Genomic DNA, 26,300 nt, shown 5'->3' on the forward strand with positions numbered 1-26,300 from the left:
CACTGGGTACTATTTGGAGACCAGTTTCAAAAGAATAAAAGGGTCAGAAGCCAGCTTGCCAAGAGCTGAGAAGTGGATGGGGAGGAAACAGAGGCAGTGAAAAAAGACTTTTTTCCCTATAAGTTTAACAGTTCATGGATTTAAAGCTCAAGTCCAAACCCCTCATGTTACAAAGGGGGAAACTGTTGAGACCCAGAGAGCTTAAGGGATTTGCCCAAGGTCACATAAATATTAAATGGCAGAGCTGGTATTTGAACATAGGTCCTCTAACTTCAAATTCAGTGCTCTGTTTAATGCACAAAATACAGAGATGACAACTTGGATGGATGGCAATGTCCTGAGGCAATCTGGGATATTCTTGGGCACAGTGGATTGTGCCAGCAGAGAAGAAGAAACTGAAGATGAAGTCAAACAAGAGGATGAGATTTCAAAAGTGACCAAGATTAAAGAAATGATTGAAAAGGTTCCCTCTCACAAGGAAGAGAAACTGTTTTCTGAGAGTAGAGCAAAAGAAGAGAAGACAGCTGACGTTGGAGAGAGAACAGGAGATGAGGGAGCTTACCTTTTCAAGCAAGCTCATCTGTTGATAAAGAAGGCGAAAGAGTGTCTGGGTAAAAATAGGGACTTGAGGAGGGAATAGGTGCTGTGGAGGGTGTGATAAGGTCAATCATAGGTAAATAATGGGATTATTATATAGCTGTGAGGGTCCAATTGAGGTTAAAGAATATGAATTTATAACATAGCCTACATGCTTTCATGACTTCCCACAGTTGAGAATAAGAGCCAGATGAAGTGGATTGTTGGGATGTCCTAGGGCTAACCGTTAGCAGTACATGAACAGTGAAGGCAAAAGGGAAGAAAGGATAAGTGATTGATGAATGATAGTTTCCAGTCATGCTTTTTTAGCCAGGCTTGTCAATACCCACTTGTTTAATTCACAGTATCTAACTACCTCCCTCTGGTGGATAAACTAGGACTTTACATTCTATTTACTAATTTATTGAAGTTTCTGCTGTCTCATCAGCCTAGTTGCCACTAAAGAGTATACTAGGTCTATCTATAGTCACACCTTTGTTTTCAGACAAATTGTATATATTCCTTGCAGCTTAAGAAGGAAATAATAAACTTTACAATGCCGTGTGCTAACACACAGTTAAGATCAATTCCCTTTCTGAAGCCAAAACAATTTAATTACAAAAAGGCTAAAGAGAAGATATGAGACAGGTGGGATAATGAGAGGGGCAGGAACTATAAGGGGAAGACAAAGAGAAAATCATATGTGAGATCAGGAGCAAATTTCCATATACAGGAAACATTTCAACACAGTTGGCCGAATGCCGACAAAAGCATATAAACCACAAGCGTGTTAAGAAGACTTAAGCCAGTTCCAAGGCTTCTTCCTGGCTGAAGTTGCCTCCCTACCCTAGTTGGTTGGCCCACTTTTTTGCCAGTGATGATTGGCAGGTACTCCATATTGGATCATTGGGCACAGTCTTAAAGAGTACATGCCCCTCTAAGAAGAAGATTAGGAAGGAATAATGTGGTTCTGCATCAGGCAGAGATCATAGGCAATCTATTGTGACCAAAAGTTAACAGGCAGGCAGGCAACAAACATTTATTAAGAAATTAATATGTGCCAGACACTGTGTTAAGTGCTGGGTATACAAAGAAAGGCAACAAGAATGATAATACCTGCTATCAAGGAGCTTACATTCTAATGGGGAAGACAAGACATAAAAGGGAACTGGGTACTGGTAAGGAGCACACACTTGGAAGGCATGGTGGCCAAACCCTTAGAGTCAGAAGTGTAGCCAGTAGGGGAATAAAGCATGGCTGGCCTGAATCCATCGCCAAAATGAAGGCTCCAAAAGTGGAAGAAGGGGGCCAGGAAAGTGGAGGGGATCTTGTGGGGGGGGGGAAGCCTCAAGCACTGAGAAAAGTTCCAGGGTAAGAGAGTAGATGAGTCATGGTGGAAAAGTCTGTAGAGTCAGAAGCACAGCTGGGAGAGAAACGGAACAGAACTGGGATGCTGTGTTGCTATCCCTGTACTGGCCAACATGATATCTGTTTTCTAACTTAGAAAAAGAAAGGCCTGCCTACCTGCATTTGTACTCCTCTAATATTCTTCTTTCCCAGATATATCAAGAGGGACTGAAAGCCAAGGATTAAACCATTCAATTTAATTTAACAAATATTTATTAAATGCCTATTATGGGACAAAGCACTGTGTAGGCCCTGGGGCTATAGAAACAAAAAGTGCCTTTCTCTAAAGGCTTTATATTCTACTGGGGGGGATACAACATGTACCTAAATATAGGGAAAGAATGCTAACAACTGAGGGGATCCGGGAAGACTTCACAGCAGGCATGGCGCTCACGTTGGTCCTTTAAGGAAGACAGGGATTCTGAGAGATAGAGAGGAGGAAGATGGGCATTCTAAGCAGAAAATGGGATGACACAGGAGACTGAAAAGAAGCAGTCAAACAAGTGGGAAAACAATTAAAAGAAGATATGAGAGGGGTCAAGGAGGAGGAAGACTGAGAAAAAGCCAGTAGGTTTAATTGGTGCCAATCCTGGAGAGAGAAGTTTCAGTAGGGCCTAAAGCTAGATTGCAAAAGATTTAGAGGGGAGAGGGTCATAGAGCAAAAACAGCAGTATATACATTTTCCCCCAGAAGTTTGGCAGTGAAAGGGAGAATGTTGATAGAGGATGGTTACTGAGGGGGATGGCAAGATCAAGATGGTGTTTAATAAGAATACAAAGGGCCTGAGCAAGTTTGTAGGCAGCAAGGAAGGAGTCATAGATAGGGAAAGATTGAAGATGAGAGAGGGAGCAATTATTGGAGCGAACTCCTGGAGATGGGAGGAGAAGGGATGGATGGCACAGGGAAAGTTGGCCTTGGCAAGGAGAAAGGCCACCTCTTCCTCAGAGCAAGAAGGAGGCTCTAGGGGCAGCTGGGTGGCACAGTGGATAGCACCGGCCCTGAAGTCAGGAGGACCTGTGTTCAAGTCCAGCCTCAGACCAAACACTTGACACTTACTAGCTGTGTGACCCTGGGCAAGTCACTTAACCTCAATTGCCTAAAAAAAGAAAAAAAAGAAAAAAAAAGGAGGCTCCAAAAAGGAGATGAGTGAAGATGGAGAAGGGTTGTGAAGTATGCAATAAGGATATAAGTGAATGAATCATAGGTACTAAAGACATCTACTGAGATAAAGGGAAAGTAGAGAAAGAGGCACACGGGTTTGGGGGAAAGAAGAAGTTTGGAAAAGCTGCAGAAGGAAGTGGAATGGAGTCAATCAAGGAAGAAGAAAAGGTTTGCTGTGTGGCAGTGACAGTCCAGCTGAGATTAAATAGCATGAGTCTTTAGTGGATCCACACAGTACAGTGATGCTACATCCTCCAGAAATGTTCAGGAGTTCAGGAATAGGACTAAAGAAGGTAGGTGGTGGGGGTGATCCAAGGTTGAGGACTGTCAAGATTTGATTGGCAGGAGATCAAGGGGATAAGGTGATCAAGGATGAAAGACAGTGTATGGTTGAGCTGGCCTATATCGGATCAGGACTCTGGAGAGATGAAAGTGAAGTCAGAATAGAAGTAATGAACTGAGAACAGAAGATGGGTCGGCTAGATAAAGAACAGGTTTAGAGTCAGGTAGAGGGAGAGATGGGAAATGAAGAGATAGGGACCAGAGAGGATTCTGGCTACGAGTAATGATGAGATCTAGCCACCACCTCTCAGGAGGCTGAGGCTGAAGGTAGTTGTAGTCACAAGGCACTGAGGTTGACGAACTGGGAGTTCAGAATGTCTGAGGGCATAATCCGGATACTGAAGTCCTAAAGGAGTTGGGCCGGAAAGTGACTATGGGTTAAATACTAAACTCCTTAAGAAAAGAGAGAAAGTGACCTGAGGCCAACAGATTACAGCAACAAGAATTTGTGTCAGATGACACAGACCCATGGAATGAATCTCAAGGGGTGCTAACACGTCCACTGAATTCCCAAAAGCCATTCCAGTTCCTTTTCGTTCAGGTCAGGACTGACCCTGCCCTGAGCTGCCCCTCGGAGCATTTGCCTCTGGCAGCAGTGCCTCTAAAACATCCAGACGAATCAGCGCAGGCATCAGAAGAATCATAGAATGTTAGAGTTTAGTCTAATCTATAATTTTAGAGATAAGGAAAATAAGGCCTAGAGAACCTGAAAGATGAAAAGGACCTTTCTGCAACTTCCACCTAATGCAAAATCCCCTCTGCAATAAGGGCAACTTCCCAATTCTCGTTTAACCTCTGTTAGAACACTTTTAGCAACAGAAATTCTCTCTGTGTCTAAGGTACTCCATTCCACTGGACTGCTAAGTGGCTCCATGGAGAGAGCGCCAGGCCTGGAGTCAGGATGACTCATCTTCGTGAGTTCAAATCTGGTCTCAGACACCTAATAGCTGTGTAACCTCTGGCAAGTCACTTCACCCTGTTGGCCCCAGTTTTCTCATCTGTAAAATGAGCTGGGAAAGGAAATGACAGACCATGCTGGTATCTTTGCCAAGAAAACACCAAATAGGATCACAAAGAGTCGGTCAGGACTGAAAAATGACTGAGTTCTGCTTACCTGTTCCATTATTGGATAGCTTGAACTGGGAAAATTTTCTCCTTTATATTTAGATGAAATTCATCTCTCTGTAACTTTATCATCATTCAGTAAGAGATGTTAGGAAGAGAAGAGAGGGAGAAGATAATGAGTTTAAGATGTTTATAGGACCTACAGTTTGAGATGTCCAATAGATAGTTTAGAGATGGGAGATTAGAAGCCAGGAGGGAGTTTAGGGACGAATAAGCAGAAACATCTGTATAGAAATTATAATTGAATCTGCGGGAGCTGATGAAATCACCAAATACAATAGTATGGAAGGAGAAAAAGATGGCATCCACAGAGAGCAGCCTGGGTGAGGATCAACCAAAAGAGACTAAGAAGTAGATAGGATACAGTGCTGTAGACAGCAGAACCCACAGGGACGTCTCCAAAGCCCCAAGGGAAGAAGATATCAAGAGGACTACGTCGAAAGCTGCAGGCAAGTCAAGAAGGACCAGGATGGAGAAAATGCCATTTGTTCAGGAAATGAAAAGATCACTGATAAACCTTGGAGGGAGCAGTTTCAGTTGAATGATCAGAAACCAGGTTTTTAGAGAGTTAAAAAGAGAGTGAGAGGAAAGGAAGCGGAGGTGCCAATTGTAGAGATTTTTCTGGTAGTTTAGCCCCCATTGAGGAGTGATATAGGACAATAGCCAGTGGCCTAGAAGGATCAAGAGAAGGTTTAAGGATGGGGGAGACGTGAGCACATTTGTAAGAAATAGGGAAGCAAATGAAGATTAGTGAGACAGCAGGGATGGTAGAGGAGATGGTTGGCTGGCGAAGATGGAATGGGATCACTCGGGTATGTGTAGAGCAGTTGGCCTTGGCAAAGAAAAGGGCCACCTCTTCATGTGAGAAAGGAGTGGAAGAGAAAAGAGCTGGGAAAACATCTGATGGACTTGATTCAGTTCTTTGAAGCTGCACAGACTTACCAATCTTTAGTAAAAATACTTGTACTATCTACCACCCAAGGTTGTGAGTTTAAAAATGATGAACCATCTAAGCATTGTGTAATCATAAAACTCTTTATTACTGTTACTAGAATAAGAGTAACAACAGAATCCTAAGATTTGCTCTGCTTCTGTGCTTGTGGGTGGCTTAGTGATATTCTCAAGTGCCCTGATGCTAGGGCCTGCTTTCCCAATTGGTGAGTCCTTAGCTAGGCCTGGCATTTCCATGGAGGGCCACAACCATGCTGACTTCACTCCATTCTCCTCACCAACAGTCTTGATACTTCCCCATCCATCATACCCCCATTTCTCAGCTCCTCTTTATGCTTTGTCTTCTCCTATTAGAATGTTAGCTTCTCGAGAGAAGTGACTATTTTTGTTTGCTTGCATTTGTATGTCTAGCCCTTAGCCCAGTGCCTAGAACATAGTAAGCTCTTAATAAATCCTCTATCCATCCATCCATCCATCTACCTATCCACCAACCCACCCACCCACCCACCCATCTATCCCAGAAGTCAGAAACCGTCTAATCCAACTCCTAGATAAGTAGGAATCCTTTCTACAAGAAGTGGTCAATGGGAATAAAATGGAAGAAAACAGTCTTCCCTATTTGTTTTCCCAAGGTAGTACATTCTATTTTTGGATAGTTATAATCATTAGAGCGTTTTCCTTTATTTTATCAGTGTGGGATAGGAACACTTGGGATAAGAACTCCTTCTAACACCACAAATTGCAACCAACCTGTCTCTCCCTTAGTTGTTTTTGATTGTCTTTTGTTTTTGAAGAAGACCCTTGACTTGCTTGTGAATTAGATTTAAGTGAGGCAGAGTTGTTCAAAGTGGGCAACCTCACTCTCTTCCAGAATTATCAAAGTCCATCGGCAAGACAAAAGTCAAGGCAACTGGTGATGGCCAGGGATGAAGTGGATGACCTTGGCATCTTTCATGTCTAATCAAGCTCTAGGTACTCCACAGTGCCTGCTTCAGCTGCTTCCATGGCCACTGGAACAAATTGTTCTCATCTGCCCATTCTTCCTGGGAAGTCTTCACATGCTTGGGGTAGACATCCCCCTAACTCACAGTTTGAGGCGCTGGTTACCCTCAGCCTGGTTTAGCCTGTCTACCAAGACTGTTTACAGGTGTGTGGCCACTGTGCATCTGACAGCTTCTTGGAGCCACAGGTGAGAGCTGGGTGAAGGTGGACACCAAGGGTGGATGAACAACCCTGAAAAGGGCTCGGCAGCCCTCACACCAGAGGTGCTGGTCCTCCCTGAACACCCCATTCAGCCCCAAAGGAGCACCGATGATAAATGTCAGAGGAAGGACAGGACACCCAGCTGATTTCAAGTCTAGCATTTTCCTCTTTTTTCCTTTTATAAAGCCTAAATCTGCTTTTCTTCATCTTCCACCCATTACTTCTAGTTCTGTTTTCTGGGGCCTGAGCAGAAGAAATCTCTAGTCCTTTCCTAAATCTTCTTTTCTCCAGGCTGAACATCCCTACTTCCTTCTTCTGATCATCTTACAACTCTTTCCCAATGGGGTGTCTAGAATGTAACATTATTCCAGATATGGTCCAACATGTGGATATGGGGGCAGCTGACTGCACACAGTCACCTATTGTGCCAGGCCTGGAGTCAGAAAGACCTGAGTTGAAACTAGCTGTGTGATTCTAGGCAAGTCACTTACCTTCTACCTGCTTCAGTTTCCTCAACTGTAAAATGGTGATAATAATAGCACTTATCTCACAGGGTTGTGAGGATCAAATGAATTAATTGTAAAGCACTTAGCACAGTGCTTGTTTCCTTCCTTTCTGACAGAGCAGAGAAGAGCAGGACTATAAATGCCCTAGTCCTGGGCTCTGTGCCACTGCTAATCCTGCCTCAGATCACATTAGCCCTTTTAGCTGGCATGACACACTGCTGACTTACTAAAACCACCAGGTCTTTTCAAGACTAGCTTAAATCAATCAATGAGTGAGCATTTATTAAGGGCCTATGATGGGCACTGAGCACACAAAGTAAAAAGTGAAACAGTGCCTGCCCTTGAGAAGTTTACATTCTATGCAGGTGACAATGTGTACATAAGTATAACAATTAAATACAAAACAAGTTTATGAACTAGTAGCTCAGGGGAATCAGGAAAGGATTATATAGAAGGTGGCTCTTGAGCAAAGTTTTGAAGGAAAAAGCAGATTCTAAATGGTGAAAGTGAGAAAGGGCAGCTGTCAGGGCACAGGGGGGCAATCAATACAAAGATGTGTAAAGCAGATTTCGAGTGGCGTTTAGAAGCAGCAGCAAGAAGGCCTGGTAGGCTGGACTGAAGAGTCCAGGAAGGAGAGTTATATAAAATAAGGGTGAAAAGTAGATTGGGGGAAGGTTGTGAAAAGCTTTAAAAGCCAAATAGAGAAGCTTATATAGGATCCTAAAGGCATTAGGAAGCCATTGGAGATTACTGAGTAGGGGGAAGGGCCCGGTATTAGCAGCACTTTAGGAAATTCATTTTGGCTATGTTGTGGAAAATGGTCATTTTCAGTTGTAACTGACTCTTTGTGACCCCATTTGTGGTTTTCTTGGCAGAGATACGTGGAGTGGTCTTCTATTTCCTTTTGTAGCTCATTTTACAGATTAGGAAACTAGGCAAATGGGGGAAGTGACTTGCCCAGGGACACATAGCTAATAGGTGTCTGAGACCAGATTTGAACTCAGGAAGATGAATCTTCCTTACTCCAGCCCTGGCACTCTATCCACTGCCCCACCACTGTGGAAGAGAGAATGGAAAAGGTTGAATGGGTCAAGGAGACTAATTAGTAGGCTACTGCAATAGTCCAGATAAGTGGTGATAAGGGCCTGAACTAGGATGGAAGAATGTGGGTAGAAGGACAGACATGGATGAGAGAGATGTTACAAAGGAGGAAACAACAAGATTTGACAGTTGGTTGGGTATGTCCAGGGAGAGAAAGAAAAGACTTGAAGATGACACTGAGCTTGCAAACTCCAGTTCTGAGAAGGATGGTGGCACCCTCCACAAAAGTAGAGAGATTCAGAAGAGGACCGGGTTTGGGGGAATTCAATTTTGAATTGGTGGAGTTGGAGAGGTCTGCTGGACATTTGGTGTGAAATATCCAATAGGCCGTAGGAAATTCAGAATTGGAGCTCGGAGAAATATTAGGGCTGGATATGTACATTTATATAGTCAATATAAATATATATCCTATCTATGTAGGATAAATACTGATAGTCATCTACAGGGATTTGCTAATTGAAGACACTGGAGCTAAATAGGTTTCCAAGTGAAAGAGTATAAAGAGCGAAAAGAGGCTGGGACAGAGCCTCAGGGTACGTACATAGTAAAGGGGGTAATGATCCAGAAAAAGAGATTGAGGAGTAGTTGAACAAGTAGAAGAATCAAAGGGAAAGCAATGTCACAAACTACAAGAGGGGAGAAAGTGTGTCAGAGAAAGGCCGGTCAACAGTATCAAATGCGGCAGGAAAGTCATGAAGGATGAGCGTTGAGAAAAGGCCATTAGAGCAAGCAATTAATAGACCCTTCCCTGGTCTTACACGCCCGGTTACTTGGGGCAACACTTTTGTAGTAGCAAAGAACTGAATATGGGGGAAGAATTTGGGGAAAGGCTAAGCACATTGAGGTCTGTGGATATGATGGAATATTACTGGGCTTTTATAAAGGATGGATAGCATACAGAGAAACATGGGAAAACGTGAACTGAGGCAAAGCAAGCCGGAAAATAATATACCCGATGACTATAACAATGTGAATGGAAACAATAACAAAACCATTTAAACCACTTTTTTTTTTAACACAATTGGGGTTAAGTGACTTGCCCAGGGTCACACAGCTAGGGCCAAGTGTTTGGTCTAAGGTCAAATTTGAACTCAGGTCCTCCAGACTTCAGGCCCAGTGCTCTATCCACTGTGCCACCTCACTGCCCCTGCTCTCTCGCTTTTGACAGAGGTGTTGGATTGTAGGTGTGGAACATCACATAAAATGTCAGATTTCTTCAATGTGTTTATTTTGCCAGGTTGTTTTTCTTTTCTCTTTTTATTATAGGGCATAGCTATCAAGGAAGGGCAAAGGGAAGGACACACTAGGAAATTGGGTGATTTAAAAATAAAAAATATGAATAAAATTATTTTTAAAAAACATAATTGTTAACTCTGGAAAGAGTACTTTTGGTGGAGTTATGAGGTCAAAAGCCAGATTACAAAGAACTGAGGATGAGAGGAGAGGAAGTAGATTTAATGGGTTATAGGTAGCTTTTTCCAACAGTTTGAGTATAAAAATAAGGAGAAATATAAAAAAATGATAATGAAGACTTGGGTGTGTTTGTTGGCTGCAGAAAAGAAGCTAGTAGATAGGGAGAGTGACAATTAGATGGGAAAAGGGGTTAGTAACTGTAGGGACAATTTGCTAAAGATGTGAGGGTTCCTGGAGAGGGGCTGGACCTGGAGAAGAAAAGAATCACCTCTTATTCAGAGACTGAATTGAAGGAAAAGAAAATTAGAGATGATGTCAAAGGATTTTGAGAAGTGAAGACAATGGAACTCATCCCTATTTTGTTGGATAAGGTCCTCAGCTAAGAGGAAAGAGAAAGGGGATGGTATGTGAAGCTGGAGGAGAGGTTTGGAATGTAGGGAGTAGTGAAGAGTTTAGGGAGGAGAAATGGATTGCCTTGCTATTAGTAAGAGTCCAGTTGAGACTAAGCACTTTCCCCCCACCATCTACTTGAGACATTAACATTTTTAAGCCAAGTACAGGATTTTGCATTTAAACCTACTAAACTTGATTTAATTAGAACTGGTTCTGCTTTTTTTTTTCCCCTTAATTTTCCGAGGCAATTGGGTTAAATGGCTTGCCCAGGGTCACACAACTAGTGAGTGAGGCTGGAATTGAATTTAGATCTTCCTGACTTCAGGGCCAGGGCTCTATCCACTGCACCGCCTAGCTGCCTTGATTGTTTTTTAAGCTTGTCAAGTTCTTTTGTGTTCTTGACTCTGTCGTCTAATACGTTTTATGCCATCTCAAAATTCAATAAGCAATTCATCTATGCCTTTCTCTAAGTCATTGATAAAAAATGTAAAACACAGGGCGAAGGAAAGATCTGTGGAAACACTCCACTAGAAACCTCCCAGAAAGGAAGGGAGGAAAGAAGGAAGAAAGGAGAGAAAGAAGGAAGGAAGGAAGGAAGGAAGGAAGGAAAGAAGGAAGGAAGGGAAGAAGGAAAGAAGGAAGGAGCAAAGGGGGGAGGGAGGAAGGGAGGAAAGAAGAAAGAGGAAAGAAAATTTTCTATTCCATGTCTGAGGAAGAGTAAAATTTGTTAAAAGAAAATTTTTTAAAATCATATTTTATTTTTCCCAAGTTATATGTAAAGACAATTTAAAAATTCTTTTTTTTAAAATTTTGAGTTGAAGGACATTTATTAAGTGTCGAATATGTTACAGGCACGATGCTAAGTGCTTTATAAATATTTCATTTGAATCTCATAACCTTGAGAGGTAGGTGCTATTATTATCTTCATTTTACAGTTGAGGAAATTGAGGCAGTTAAGTGACTTGCCCAAGGTCACACAGCTAGAAAGTGTCTAAGATAGGATTTGAACTCAGATCTTCCAGATTCCAGGTCCAGTGCTCTGAAGAGTGCCCCCACCTGCCTGGTATCCCCTTGTCAATATCACTTCAATTCTTGCCTCCATTTAGCTTCACCCAGGTGCTCTCCACTGTTGTTCTCTCCAATTTCTGGGTTTATTTACATGAACACACTTTAATATACAATGCTATTCCAACACACTTCTTACATTCTATTCTATTTCTATCCCCTATATCCTTAGCCATATTCTAGTAATTAAAAATCCCATCAAACCAGGTCATAATGAGGTCAATCCGCATCCTTGCAATAGGATCTCACATTAACTTTGTTTAGCAGTCATCCTAGGTGTACGTGCGCAAAAACACCCACGGCCATTGATTTTATTGATGTGCAATGAATTGGAGCCAGCATTAAGAAAGAGGGCAGTCATTCTTCCCTAGCCCACAGGCAAGGCAGCTCAGGACGCAACTGGGCTTTGCAACTCCCAACCCGGCTGCGTTACCTGGGATGTGCTAGAGGGAAACCATAATAACCGCCTTCGGAAGCCCCGCCCCTTTCCCCCCGCTTCCTCACAGCGCGTGCTGTTTCGCACTGCAGCTGCGCAGATGGCAGGCCGAGGAGCGCGGACCAATAGCCAGCCGCGCTCCTCCCCCGGACGGCTCAGGGAGGACCAATCCAGGCGCCGCTCTTGGCTTTACAAACCGGCGCCCTCTTGGAGCCCCGCCCCCCTGCAGAAGAGCTCGATTGCCGCGGACGGGTAACTCAGGTGAGAAAGACTGATTTTTCGTGAACCCCTCCGAATGGACCATTCTTACTTCTCCGTGCCTTGTGAGAATGAGCCTTGGAAGAGGCCACTGTGGAGGATTGGGGGCAGACGGGGGCGTCCACTTCTTTCGCCCACCCGAAGTGCTGTTTCTGCCTTTTTCCTGAGGAATTTGAGCTCTCTGGGGGTGAGCGGGGGGGGGGGGGTCCAGGAAAAAGTTATAGCGGTGAATTTGTAGGTTTCACTGTGCCTTTTGAATTGTCTCAGGAAAGTCTGTATTGGCTGGAGAAGTTGTCAATCAATGGCGTCTACTAATCAGTGATGGGTCTCCGGCTCATTGCGGGTGGCCTTGAAATTTATAGGTTCTTAGGGTTCAGAGCCGGAAAACACGGGAATGAATGAAAGGGGGCAAGAGCACGTCTCTCTTGGATTTCGCTCTCCAGACCGCTCTGGTTGCGTCTGTCTGCAAACTCGCTTTCTCCAGGCAACCAAGACCTCCCTGTTTGCCCTTCCACTCTGGAGTCTCTGTTTTTATTTCCCCATATTACTTAGAACTTGCAGCTTTAGGATGATTTTCCTATTTTCCAACAGTATGCGCTTTGTCCTGGTGTTAATTAAAAGGGCCTCAGAGGCGTATGCGATTTATGCTCTAGGCAGTGGAGAGCTGCTGAAACAATCTTTAAAATGCAGGTCTGATCGCATCACTCCCTTGTTCAAGAAGTATCCGTGGCTCCCTGTTGCCTCTGAGATAAAACACCATTTTGCCTGGCATTCAAAGCCTTTCACAATCCAACTTCAAACTGTCTTGCCAGACTGATCTCACATCTTTCACCCCTCACACACTCTACGTTCCAGCCAAACTGATGTACTTGCTGCTCCTTGTGTATAACACTCCATCTCCACATTGCCTTTGCACATTCTGCCTCCCCCTCACCCCCCGAATATTCTCTCCTCTCACTGCCACCTTGCAGGATCCCTAGTTTTCTTAAAAGCATAGCTTAAGTGCCACCTCCTGTATGATCCTCCAAGTTCTTAATACTCTCTCCATCCCTAATTTGCTTAATGTTTATTCTCCATGTATATATTATATGTATGCATGTAGGTATAAAATATTTACTTAATATTTATTTTCCATGTATATATTATATGTATGCATGTAGGTATAAAATATACTTAGCCGCATACATGTTTTCCTCCAGCAGAATGTGAACTCCAAGGTGACAAGGTCTCCTGGGGTTTGGGGGTTGGTTGTCTTTGCACCCCCAGCATCCTGCTTAATGGCTTCTGGATAGTAAGCACTTAGTAAATGCCCATTGAATTGAAATGAAGGTTTTTGAACAAGAGAGTGACATACAGCCAGGCCTCCTCAGGAAGTTCATTTTGTTTCTTTTTTTTTTTTTTTAAGGCAGTTGGGGTTAAGTGACTTGCCCAGGGTCACACAGCTGGTAAGTGTCAAGTATTTGGTCTGAGACCAGATTTGAACTCAGGTACTCCTGACTTCAGGGCCAGTGCTCTATCCACTGTGCCACCTAGCTGCCCCAAGGAAGTTTATTTTGGCAGCTGTGAGGAGGATGCCACACTGGAAGCCAAAAACAGATTAGAAGGCTGGCCAGGCAAGAGGTGTTGAAGGCCTCAAGTCGGGTATAGCTTTGCAAACAGAGAAGAGGAGGCTGAAAGGAAAGATGTTCAGGGGGGAGCTGACTGTTAACTGATGAAAGGTGGGCAGTGAGGGAGAGGACTGTCAAGGGTGACCAAAGGTTATAGATTTGGGTAGGATAATAGTCCCTCAAGAGGAATAGGAAAGTTTTGACAAGTGGCGGATATGGGGGGAGGACAGTTCCGTTTGGGACACCTTGAGTTTGGGATGTCCTTAAGGAGATATCTAGCAAGATTAGAGCTGGCTAAACAGATCTGAAGTCATCTGCATAGAGATGAGACTTGAACCAATGGGAGATTTGTATGAGAACCTACGTAGAGTGGGAAGAGAAAACTCAAAACAGTTCTCCAGGAAATACCCAAGCTAAGGGTTCTGGAAATTATGATGATGCAGCAAAGGAGATTTTGAAAGAGTGGACAAGTGAGAGAATCACTAGGAGAAAGCAGTGTCAGGGAAGCCAAGGGAAAAGTGAGTATGCAGGAAGAGATGATCAGTAGTGTCAGAAGTTTCAGAAAGGTCAAGGAGAATCAAGACTTAGAAAAAGATGTTGGATTTAACAGTCAAAAGATCCTTGGTAACCTGGGAGAAAATTTGAGTGGTAGAGCCAGAAGTCAAATTGTGAGGTGTTTAGAAGTGAATGGGTGATGAGGAAGTGGAAACAGCCAATGTAGATGATTCTGTATTGGTGGAACAAATACCCAACAGTAACATGATTATGTATTCTTGAAGTATAGATTACTTCAGTCTTATAGGACCTACCAAAGTCTGAGTGTAGGCTCAGGGATAATGGGTATCTTAAGTTCAGTGTAACTGAGTTTAGAAAGGTTGATATCACCAGGTAGTGGATTTGAGAAGGGTCAAGCCCAAGTGAAAGACAATAAAATTCGATAATATATTTGTTAAGGGTCTACATGGGCAGAACACTGCTAAGCTCCGGAAGAGAGTTAACATTTAGATGAGACACAGTTCCCATCTCCAAGGAATCTGCAATCTAGTAAGGGGTGACATCAGGAGAGATGCCTGTAATGCATGGTGTGATATGATATGTGAAGTAGAGCATTACAAAACTAATGACCAAAGGAACACATCCTGGGATAGGTTGCATTTGAGATGTGCTGCAAAGGATAGGTAGAGTTCTGTCCAGTGTGAAAAAATGGGGAGGGAGCATATTCCAGGCCTGAGGGAAAGACTGAAGCCAAAGGATTGGAGGCAGGAAAACTCAGTACTTGTTGGGTTTGGGGATGGGGAGCAGAAATCTGAGAATCATCTGGTTTGACTAGAACGTTGAGCGTGCAGACAGGAATAATATGAGAATCGGTTGGAAAGGTAGGGTAGTGCCAGGTTGTAGAGGTGCTAGAATGCCAGCAAAGGGATTTTGACATTAAGATCATGGCAGCAGCAGTCTCTCAAGACTTCTGAGCAGAAGAGTGCCATGCCCAGATCTGTGGGTGCGAAAGTTACTCTGGTGGCAGTGTGAACTGGAGGGAGGAGACAAGAAGTAGGAAGACCTTGAAGGATTTTCTTGCAGGAGCCAAGGTGACTGGGAACGAGACTTCTACTAATGTACTGTGGTGGAAATAGATAGGGCTGGGTGCAGAAGATGTTAGAAATGAGACTGCCGGGACCTGCTGGCTAGAAATGACATGTGAGGGTTACAAATGTGGAAGACTGGGTGCCCATTGACAGAAATTGTAAAGGCAGAAGGAGAAATGGATTTATGGGGAGTGGTAAAGAATTCCATTTTAGACATGGTCAGTGTTAGGTGGGAGTATAACAGCCAGGTGAACTCCTATTCTTAACTTGGGGTCTGTGACCTTTTTTAAAAAAAAATTATAACTATTTCAATATAATTTGTTTCCTTTGTAATCATATGCATGTCATTTAAATGATTCATTTACTTTGTAATCATGTATTTTATTTCTTAAATTTAAAATCGTTATTCTGAAAAGTCCATAAACGTCACCAGATCGCCAAAGAGGCCCATAACACAAAAAATGATTAAGACCTCCTTAGAAGATCAGGGTAAAAATCATTAAGAGAAGGAAAGTAGCCAAAGCACTAGAAGTGAATGAGATTGCTGAGGAAGAAAGTATAGAGCCTGGGAGGGGGCTGAGAATAAACCTTGTGGAACATCTGCAGTAAAGGGTGGTGAAGAGGATGAGAAGCCAATGAAGGCCTGATCATAGCCCTGAGGAGAACCAGCAGAGGGTGGTGTCTCTGAACCATAGGGAGAACAGGGTAGGGTAGAGTAGGATGGGAGGGAAGACGAGTCAGTGCTGTAGAGAGGTCAAGAAGGGTGAAGGCTGTGGGGGAAAGCCATTGGATTGGATAATTGGTGGAAAGCAGGACCAATGCTTAATAAATCCCAGAAGCATAAATTTCTGGGGCAAGGCTCCTTTTCGTTAAGAAGTACTGGGAAATTGATTACAGGCCTAATTAATCAGAAGTTAGGGTTAGCCCAATACTTTATACCATATAGCATAATATGCTCAAATGTATATTCAATATCAACATCAAAGGTCACAACACTTTTTTTTAAAGTTCTGAGAATAAGATTATGCTCCTTTCACAGCTAAGAGGAGAATTTGAAGCAAAATAAGTGATACAAGCAAGTGCAAAATATAAAATAGATAATTTCAGTTACATAGATAAAAAAATCTTTTGTACAAATAAAATCAGTGCACCTAAGAAAAGAATGGAAACTGCTTTTTTATATATTTATAATTTATTTATTTTTAGTTTTCACCATTCACTTCCATAAGATTTTGAATTTAAAATTTTCTCCTCCTCCTTTTTCTTTCCCCTCCCCAAGACTGCATGCTACCTGATACAAGCTCTACTTATACATTCATATTAAACATATTTTCACATTAGTCATGATGTAAAGAAGAATTTGAACTAATGGGAGAAACCACAAGAAAGAAGAAATAAAATGAAACAACAATAGAAGAGGAGAGCAAATGCTATGCTTCCATCTGCCTTCAGACTCCAAAGTTCTTTCTCTGGATGTGGATAACATTTTCTATTATGAGTCTTTTGGAGTTGTCTTAGATCTTTGCATTGCTGAGAAGAGCTAAGTCTATCAAAGTGAGTCATTGGACAATGTGGCTGTTACTGTGTACGATGTTCTCGTGGTTCTGCTCATTTCACTCAGTATCACTTCATATAAATCTTTTCAAGTTTTTCTGAAGTCTGCCTACTTATCATTTCTTTTTTTAAATTTTTTTATTTATTTTGATTTATCAGCAATCACTTGCATAAGCTTTTGAGCTTAAAATTTTTCTCCCTCTCCCTCCCCAAGATGGTGCGCAATCTGATATAGGCTTTACATATACATTCCTATTAAACATATTTTCACATTAGTCATGTTGTAAGGAAGAATTAGAACCAATAGGAGGAACCATCAGAAAGAAGAAACAAAATAAAACAAAAGAAAAAAATGGCAAATAGTATGCTTTGGTTCTTTCAGCATTTTCTATCATGAGACTTTTGGAATTGTCTTAGATCCTTGAATTGTTGAGAAGAGCGAAGTCTGTCAAAGTTAGTTATCACACAATGTAGCTGTTACTGTGTGCAATGTTCTCCTGGTTCTGCTCACTTCACTCAGCATCAGTCCATACAAGTCTTTCCAGGTTTTTCTGAAGCCCATCTGCTCATCATTTCTGATAGCACAATAGTATTCCATTACTTTCATATACCACAACTTGCTCAGCCATTCCCCAATCGATGGACCTCCCTTCAATTTCCAATTCTTTGCCACCACAAAAAAAGCTGCTATAAATATTTTTGTACATGTGGGTCCTTTTTCCATTTGTATGATCTCTTTGGGATACAGACCTAGAAGTGGTATTGCTGGACCAAAGGGTATGTCCTTTGGGCATAGTTCCAAATTATTTTCTAGAATGGTTGGATCAGTACACAACTCCACCAACAATGCATCAGTGTTCTAGTTTTCCCACATCTCCAACATTTATCATTTTCTTGTTTTGTCATGTTAGCCAATCTGATGGGTGTGATGTGGTACCTCAGAGTCATTTTGATTTGCATTTCTCTAATCAATAGTGATTTAGAGCATTTGGAAGCTGCTTTTTGGGAAAAAAAAACCCAACACATTTGTATTAATTATATCTAATAAGGGAGGCAGCTAGGTGGGTACAGTGGATAGAGTGTTGGACCTAGATTCAGGAGTACCTAAGTTCAAATATACTTTCAGACACTTAGTAGCTGTGCAACTGTGGGCAAGTCACTTAACCCTGTTTGCCTCAGTTCTTCATCTATAAAATGGTCTGGAGAAGAAAATAACAAACCACCGCAGTGTCTCTACCAGGAAAACCCCAAATGGGGTCACAGAAAGTTGGACATGACTGAAAAATGACTCACCAGCAAAATATCTAATAAGGATCTGATATCCATTACATAGACAGAATTAACAAAACTCAAATATATTATGCCAAAAACCATGTCCTAGTATATAAGTTGTCAGTTGTAGAGGACTGATAAACAGTCCTGTAAAGGAAAAATGCAAACTATAAGAGACTGCTACGTATCACTGAGAGGTGCAAATCAAATCAAGTCTGAAGTTTCACTTCACACCCAAGAAACTGGTGGAAATGGCAACAAATTAGGTAGAATGTAAGCTCCTTGAGGGCAGGGACTGTTTCTTTTTAGTTTTTGCATCCCTAGCACAGGGCCTGGCATGGTTTGAGGCATGGAGGAGGGAAGCTGACATAGCTCACGCCTATTCATTCAATAGACCGTTCTTTTGGAGAAGGAAATGGTAAATCACTCTAGTATCTTTGCTAAGAACAGCCCAAACAGGATGATGAAGAGTTGGACATGACTGAAACAACTGAACAACAAAAATTCATTCAGTGTTCTACTGTGTGCAAAGCCCTGCTAGGTGGAGGGACTGCAGAGACAAAAACCAGAAGGGGCCCTTGCCTTCAAGGGGCTTACATTCTCCTTCCACTGGCCCAGGTGGCCTTAGAGCACTAGGAGGCAAATCAGCTGTTGGAAGTGTGGAACAGTAGTATTGCTTGGGTAAGAAGAGACACAAAAAAGGGGGAAAAAATTATTGATATGACCGAGGATTCAGGTGAGATTGTGAGATTGTGTGCCATAAAGTTTTAGTGGGTGAAGTCAGTTTTGTGCCTTTCTTCAGAATCACTTTACATCTACCAGGGTATGCAGGGATTACCATCTCTATCTGCAGGGGAGATACCTAAGCTGATGGAATTGCTGGTCCTTTGAAAGATTAAAGGGATGCTTTGTTCATGTCATTGATGAAATTCGGACAAAAGTGAAAAAACTTCTGTCCCCTTTAGAAGAATAATGGGAAGTTAGAATAATGTACCCCAAGGCTTTATCCTGGACCTTCATTCCATCTCCTCCTCTTCCTGTTCCCCTTTCTCTCTGTCCCTCTCCCTCTCCCCCTTCCCCCCCTCTCTCCTTCTCTCTCCTTCCTCTCCCCCTTCCTCCCCTGCCTCTTTCTCTCCCTCTGTCTGTCTCTGTCTCTCTGTCTCTCTCTCTCTGTGTTATCTCATCAGTTCCCATGTATTCTCTTGGCAAACCTACACAGATGATTCCCAGATGCTTGTGTCTAGACTTCATCTCTCCCAAGCTCCAGTCCAGCATTGCCAGCTGCCTGCTAGACCCCTCACCGGGATGGCTCAGAAGCATCTCAAACTCAGAGCCTCTGAAATGGCACCAGTCATCCAGACTCACACCCAAGAGTCCTGGACAGCAGCTGTCTCACTCTGTTTTCTTCCCTTCCCACCCCATCCTCACACTGCTGCCAAATTGCCGTTCCTTTCCCAGAAGCTTGGATGTAACCGTCACTCCCCTGCTTTAAAAGCTTCAGTGGCTCCCTGTTGCCTCCAGGGTTAAATTCAAACTCTGTTGGTATTTAAAGCCCTGACAATATAGCTTTGATCTCTCTTTCAGATTGATTTTTTTTTACATTAGACCCTCTTATACAATTTACTTTTTAGTCAAACTAGCCCACCTGTTTATTTCCTGTGTGTGGCATTTGGCCTCCCACCTCCAAGCCTCTATTCCTGAGATGCCCTCCCTCCCCACCCTGTCTGCCTTTTGGTATCCCACTCTCCCTGTGAGGCTTAGCTCCTCCTACATGAGCCCTTTCTACATTCCCCTAATAAGTAGTAGTGTTCCTTTCCCCCATTTTGTGATTAGTGATTTGTATACATGCTGCTTCCCTCCAATTGTAAGCTCTTTGAGGACAGGCAGCATTTTCATGTGTCTTTGTACCCCAAACATTTAGCATGGCATCCCTTAATGAACACTTGTTGGATTGGAGAATCTGATACCATGAGTTCTTATGTTGAAGACCCCACAGGAATGACTGCTGACTCTGTGTTGACCCTTTTTTTCTCTCCCCTTAGCGCTTCGCTCTCAACACTTCCATCTTAAGGCGTGCCGGCCTCTTCAGAAGACCATGCAGAGAGCCTCACGCCTAAAGCGGGAGCTGCACCTGCTAGCCACGGAGCCACCGCCAGGCATCACTTGCTGGCAGAACCCAAACCAAATGGATGACCTCCGAGCTCGTAAGTACGCCCGCCCACCCTATGAGCCTTGGGAGGCCAGGCTGAATTTCAGGAGTTGGTCTCTTCTCTTAAAATTTAGGGAGAAAGACCAAGCATCTTAGTCCCTTTCTAGCCTGAGGATTTGTTTTCATAAAAAGGATGCCATGTTCTTTCCTCTTTTTCCAGGCTTGACAACAGCAGCTTTTGCCCATTTCCCTTTGTTGACAGGAAATTAACAAAAACACTTGGGCATCAGCTCTGCAGTACACATTGACTGAGAGGCTGCAAAGTGTAGCAGATAGGTCACTGGGCCTGGAGTCAGAAAAGGGAGCTCAAATCCTCATTTACTTACTAACCATATGGTCACTTTTCCTCTCTGTGCCTTAGTTTCCCTGTCTGTAAAATGAGGAGAATGGCCTCCAAAGTTCCTTTCATCTCTAAATCTGTGATCCTATAAGCCTTTTAACACTCCCTCTAAAAAAACTTGTGGCACAGCATGGCCATATTGGATGGCAAGAGGGCTTTGAGGAAGGGGCTGGTTTTAAAACCTTGAGAAGAGAGTTGTAGGCCCAGACCTAGTTTCTCTACTCTTGAGACTTTAGAACAATGGTGTTGAGTGGCACTGTAGCAATATAGCTCATCTCTTTACCCTTTTTTTTTCTCTTTTAAGAGATTTTGGGTGGGACCAACACACCTTATGAAAAGGGCATTTTCAAGCTGGAAGTCTCCATTCCTGAGAGGTCAGTGCAAATTTGATAACAAACCTGCAGGGTAAGGAGCCCTTTGGGGAGGCAGCTGGGTGTAGTGGCAGGGCATTTGACTGGGAGCCAGCAGACCAGAATTCTAGCCTCTGCCCTGCTACTAATTCTCTATGTCCCTTCAGAAAGTCATAATTTCTCTGGGTCTCATTTCTTCACCTGTAAAATGAGATTTGAGCAAATCATCTCCAAGGCTCTTTCCAACTCATTGAGCCTCCTAAGTGCCATATGAGATAAGTAATGATAGCTGTGGTCCTTGCATTCAGGCTAAGGAGGGGAGGTTCTGAATATCCAAATGGTTATTCTAGATCTCACCAAGCTAGACCTTGCAAACCCTGGCAGACATCCTGAGAAGAGTAGATTCGCCACATGATACATCATTAGTGAGACTGTAGGCTAAGAAGCAAAGACTTGTGTCGATTCCATGTGGCAGGCCGTGTTTTCCAGAAGTTCCTTTAGGCCAGAATTGAATGCTGACCTTTCTACAGACCCCCTTTTACCCATGTTAATTTGGGCAAAAGTCACTCCACTTCTCCAGGATTCAACGTTGGCATCTGTAAAACTGAGAGGGTTGGCCTGTGGGATCTCAAAGGGCCCATGGTGCTGATGTGAAAGCTGTGGATGATGCCATAAATAGCAGCAGCAAGAAACTGAAGTGTTTATTCTGTGCTTTCAAAGGTACCCATTTGAACCTCCAAAGATACGCTTTCTGACTCCCATCTATCACCCTAACATTGACTCTGCTGGGAGGATCTGCCTGGATGTTCTCAAACTGCCACCGAAAGTAAGTGAAGGCTTTATGGGAGGCACCTACTTTTGTATCAGATACCTTGTAATAGAAATGTGCTTTCCTTCCCATCTTGATGTAGGGTGCTTGGAGACCGTCCCTGAACATCTCCACCGTATTGACCTCCATCCAGCTGCTCATGTCGGAGCCCAACCCTGATGACCCCCTCATGGCTGACATAGTAAGTGTCTCTCTGATCTCTGGTGCATTCCACCCTCACCCTGAAGCTGCAGCACCCGATTTCAGAGGTAGGGCACTCCCCCTCATCTTCTTCTTTGCTTCCTTCCTAGTCTTCGGAGTTTAAATACAACAAACCAACCTTCCTCAAGAACGCCAGAGAGTGGACCGAGAAGCATGCTCATCAGAGGCAAGAGGTAATGCTCTGAATCGCCTCTTCCTCTGCTTCTATCCATAACAGATTTATCTCACCCAACAAGGGCAGATTGTGCATGTGAAATAGTTGGCTTTTCTCCCTTTTTTTTTCATTTTGCCCCTCACCCAAAGAGGGGAGAAAGGGCTCCTTATCTTAAAGACTACAATCCTCATGCCATTATGTATCCTTCCTGACGTCGTGGTCCTCTTGGAGAACGAAGGACAAACAACAACCTGTGTGAGGACTAAGAAGGCCCCTCTGTTGGCCAAGGGGAATCACCCATTAAATTATCCATTAGCCCATGGGACGAGTGCACGTGACCTAGTCCTCACTCTTTTGTAGACCCATGGTGAGAATTCGAGTTTGATAAAATCATAGACTTAAAGCTGGAAGGGACCTTAGAGGCCATCCATTTACAAATGAGGAAATTGAGGCACAGAGCGCCTTGTCCAGAGTCACACAGCTATTAAGTGTCTGGAGGAGGTTTCAAATACAGGTCTTCTTGGTTCCAAACACAATGCTTTGTCTATGATGTCCGTAGCTGGTGGAAGAGGAATCTAATCAGAATGCCTTAGAGCTCAGGTGTTCATATGTGTTTTTAGTGGAAGGGGGCAAGATTAGGGAGTGAGAGAAAAGGAAGAGCCCCCTCCCAAAAAAAGGGCCTGGGCTTTGTCAGTGGAAGTAGTTCCATGGAGTACTCATCACAGTACCCTCTCTAGAATGACCAGATGGCCTTTTCTGTGACAGTTTTTTAACTAACCATGAACTATTAAGACCATGACTTTGTCCTTCCCTTGCCTGGCTGGTACCTGCCAGCCGTACTCCATGGACAACACTAGAGGGCAGGCTGCCTCTGCTTACCAGAAGGCCTTGTTGGGGATGGATCGGGGGTGGGGTAAAGAGTCTTTTCTTCCAGTTTCCCCAACAGCAGTGGAGTAGAGGGGGAAGAGGGGAGCTGTTTTGGTCTTGACAGATGACTTCTCTGGGGAATGTCTGTCTGAGAACTTAACCAAGAGGCCTTTTATGAAAGAAGAGAAGTGAACCCCTGGCAGAATCCTTTAAATTCACTCTATGGATTTCAGTTAGCTACAAAGTTCCTTCACCATATCAAAATTCAAATTGCTGAACTACAGGGCCCTTCAGAATAAAAGTTCCTGACAGCCTCTGTTTTTAGACCTATTCCACAGGCTTGTTGTGAGGGAAATATGCCAGACAACAGGGCATAAATTTGGGCTGCTGGGGTTTTTATTAATTACAGGAGTTTTGGTGAGTGAATGAATGAATGAATGATAAAAAGCCCTTTCTCTGTGTCAAGCACTGTGCTAAGCACTGGGGATAATTGAGTAAGACAGCCCATAAAGGAAAATTCATCTCCAAGGTTGATGACAAAGCTGAGAAACCCTTCCATTACATTGGTAGGTCAGGTGACAAGACCCTGGAGTCTTCAGGTCATAGAAGAGGGGAGGCAGCAAAGCCTGGTAGTCCTCTATCTCACTGGATGGCATTTAAATGTTGGCTCCCATATTAACCATGCAGTATGAGTCATCAGGTGGCCTGGATGGGGTCTCGCTCCCTTTGGGGGAGAAGTTGAAGGGAATGCGAGGGGAGGGAGCATCCTAATGGTGAAGTGGTCTTTTGCAGTTAGGCCTCCCTGCATGGGGTTTGGGTGGTCTTGAAGGGGAAAGGAAAGCAAGGGGAAGAAGGTAGCCCAAGTCACGCCCCTCTGCTCTTTGTTTACCCCAGTGTCGCTGCTCATTTCTCTTCTATTTACCCGTTCTGTACTCTTTCTCAGGCTGAAGAGAATGAGGAGGTGGAGAACGTTCCAGAGCCTAGTAACCCCAGAGTTACAGAAGCACCACAGAAAAGAAAAGGCTCCAAGCTGGGGAGACCGGAAAAGAGGCTTTGTCTTGATGCTTAGGGAGTCCATCTCAAGCTGTCACAGCTGATAGTGGTCCACTTCTGTCAAGGCTTCTGATAGTGCCTCGTCTCTTTTAATGTTTTCTTGGTCTTTGATGAGAGTGGAATGGTTTTTCCCTTATAAAACAGGCTTTGTGTATTTATGTATACTGCAGTAGACTACTTTTCTGAATGTGATTTGTTGTATTTATCTTGTACATATGTATTGTGAAAACTTTTAACCTGAAAAATAAATAATCATTTAACATTGGGCCTGTGTTTACCCTGTGTGTGTATTTGGGAGTGAGCTGGTGGAAGAGGGTACATAATCAGAATGTTAAATTAGTTGGCTTCATTGCCTTCATCTATTTTACTCTCTTCCCACCATCATCAAGGAAACTTTGACATAGGGATAGGATTGCTGTTACAAACAGTTCAGTTATTGCTGGGTTTTCAGGAATCCAGCATAATGTGGGAATTGTGATACTAGAACCATTTTCTTCCTTACTTGTCCTTCAGCCTCTCAGTGATTATTGCATAGCTCAGGGGCAGCTAGGTGCCGTAATAGATAGAGCATGGGCGCTGAAATCAGGAGGACCTGAATTCAAATCTGACCTCAGACCAAACACTTGACGCTTACTAGCTGTGTGACCCTAGGCAAGTCACTTAACCCCAATTGCCTTAAAAAAAAAAAGTGAAATGTGGATTTTTACATGGCTAGTAATAAGTTCAGCTAGGTGGTGCAGTGGATAGAGCTCTGTTCCTGGAGTCAGCTAGACTCATCTTCCTGCCTTCAAATCCAGCCTCAGACACTTCCTAGCTGTGTGACCCTGGGCAAGTCACTTAACCCTGCTGGCCTCAGTTTCCTCATCTGTAAAATAAGCTGGAGAAGGAAATAACAAACCGCTCCGGTGTGTTTGCCAAGAAAACCCCAAATGTGGTTACGAAGAGTTGGACATGACTGAAAACAAATAAACAACAACAAAAATAATAAATCCAAAATACAAATAAAAATACTTCAAAACAGTTATGCTGTTGCCCCATAAGATTAATCAGAGCACACTATCATGGAATCAGCTTTAAGGTATGTGTTGCAGAATTTATTAAATGGACTGAATTTTTTTTTTTCATCACCTAAGTGACTTACTTGATTTGTCTTTTGGGGCTGGTATTGACTAGAGCAATGGTATCGAACTCAGTAAGGATCCCTACTGGTGCATATTGACTTAAAAAAAACCACATTAACATTATTTTCTATTGTATATTTTAAAAAATATTTTCCAATTATATTTTAATATGGTTGGCAAGGGGATGTTGCAGGGTAGCATATGGCTTTGACCCCTCTGGATTAAAGTATGAGTATATACATATAGGTGACAGTTTACTCAGGGGTTTTGTTTTGGACACCTGAAAGGGTTGCTAGAGCAAAACCAATTTTTAAAATATTTAATGAATTATTTTTAGCATTCATTTAAATTTTTTTTGTTTCAAATTCTTTCATGCCTCCCCTATCCATTGAGAAGGCAAACAATGTGATAGCACTTATGCATGTGAAATCATGCAAAACATTTCCATGTTAGCCATGTTGCAAAAAAAGAGTGAAAAAATATGCTTCAATCTGCATTCAGACTTCGTCAGTTCTCTTTCTGGAGGCAGATAGCATTTTTCATCATGAATCCTTTCCAATTGTCTTAGATCATTCTATTTATCAGAGTAGCTAAGTCATTCCCAGTTGATCATTGTACAATATTGCTGTTACTTGTGTATAATGTTCTCCTGGTTCAACTCACTTCACTCTGCATCGGTTCACATAAGTCTTCCTAGTTTCTTCTGAAACCATCTTGCTTATCATTTCTTATAGTACAATAGTATTCCATCACAATCACATGCCATAACTTGTTCAGCCATTCTCCAACTGATGGGCATCCCCCCATCAAATCAATTTTAATCTTCTATTCCTGTTTTTCTGCTTCCTTGATGTAAATTGGCTGGTTAAGAGTTAGATTCAGGAAATACTTAGAAGACTAATAGTAGAAGGTTTGCAAAGTGTTTTTCAAATATATCATTATATCCTCACAACAACCTTTGGAGGTAAGTGGTATTATTCCCACTTTACAGATGAGGGAATCAAGGTACCAAGAAGTTAAGTGATTCACCCAGGGTCCACAGCTAGTAAGTGATGCTGGCTTTGAACTCAGAAATTTTCCAACACTATCTTTTGGGCCACTTAGCTTAATGTCTCAAAGGAGTAATAAGACACAAAAAATAAGGAGGATGTGATAAGTTCTGTTGGAGTTACAAAGTGAGAGTACAGAAGAAGAGAAAGTAGGCATCTGCTTGGGAGGGACAT

At 42.9% G+C, this 26,300-nt stretch overlaps 1 protein-coding gene across 1 annotated transcript; it reads left to right on the plus strand.

The window, feature by feature from the left end:
- Window positions 1-11,836: 11,836 nt before the first annotated feature.
- UBE2T (ubiquitin conjugating enzyme E2 T) lies at window positions 11,837-24,221 on the plus strand. Its single transcript, XM_021003103.2, has 7 exons — window positions 11,837-11,940; window positions 19,996-20,157; window positions 20,807-20,876; window positions 21,573-21,678; window positions 21,764-21,862; window positions 21,972-22,055; window positions 23,847-24,221. The coding sequence occupies exons 2-7, from the start codon at window positions 20,049-20,051 to the stop codon at window positions 23,970-23,972; spliced, it is 594 nt and encodes a 197-aa protein (XP_020858762.1). The 5' UTR covers window positions 11,837-11,940; window positions 19,996-20,048; the 3' UTR covers window positions 23,973-24,221.
- Window positions 24,222-26,300: the final 2,079 nt, after the last annotated feature.

Source organism: Phascolarctos cinereus, unplaced genomic scaffold (genome assembly GCF_003287225.1).
Source record: "Phascolarctos cinereus isolate Bilbo 61053 unplaced genomic scaffold, phaCin_HiC Scaffold_5;HRSCAF=322, whole genome shotgun sequence".
Lineage (NCBI taxonomy): Eukaryota > Metazoa > Chordata > Mammalia > Diprotodontia > Phascolarctidae > Phascolarctos > Phascolarctos cinereus.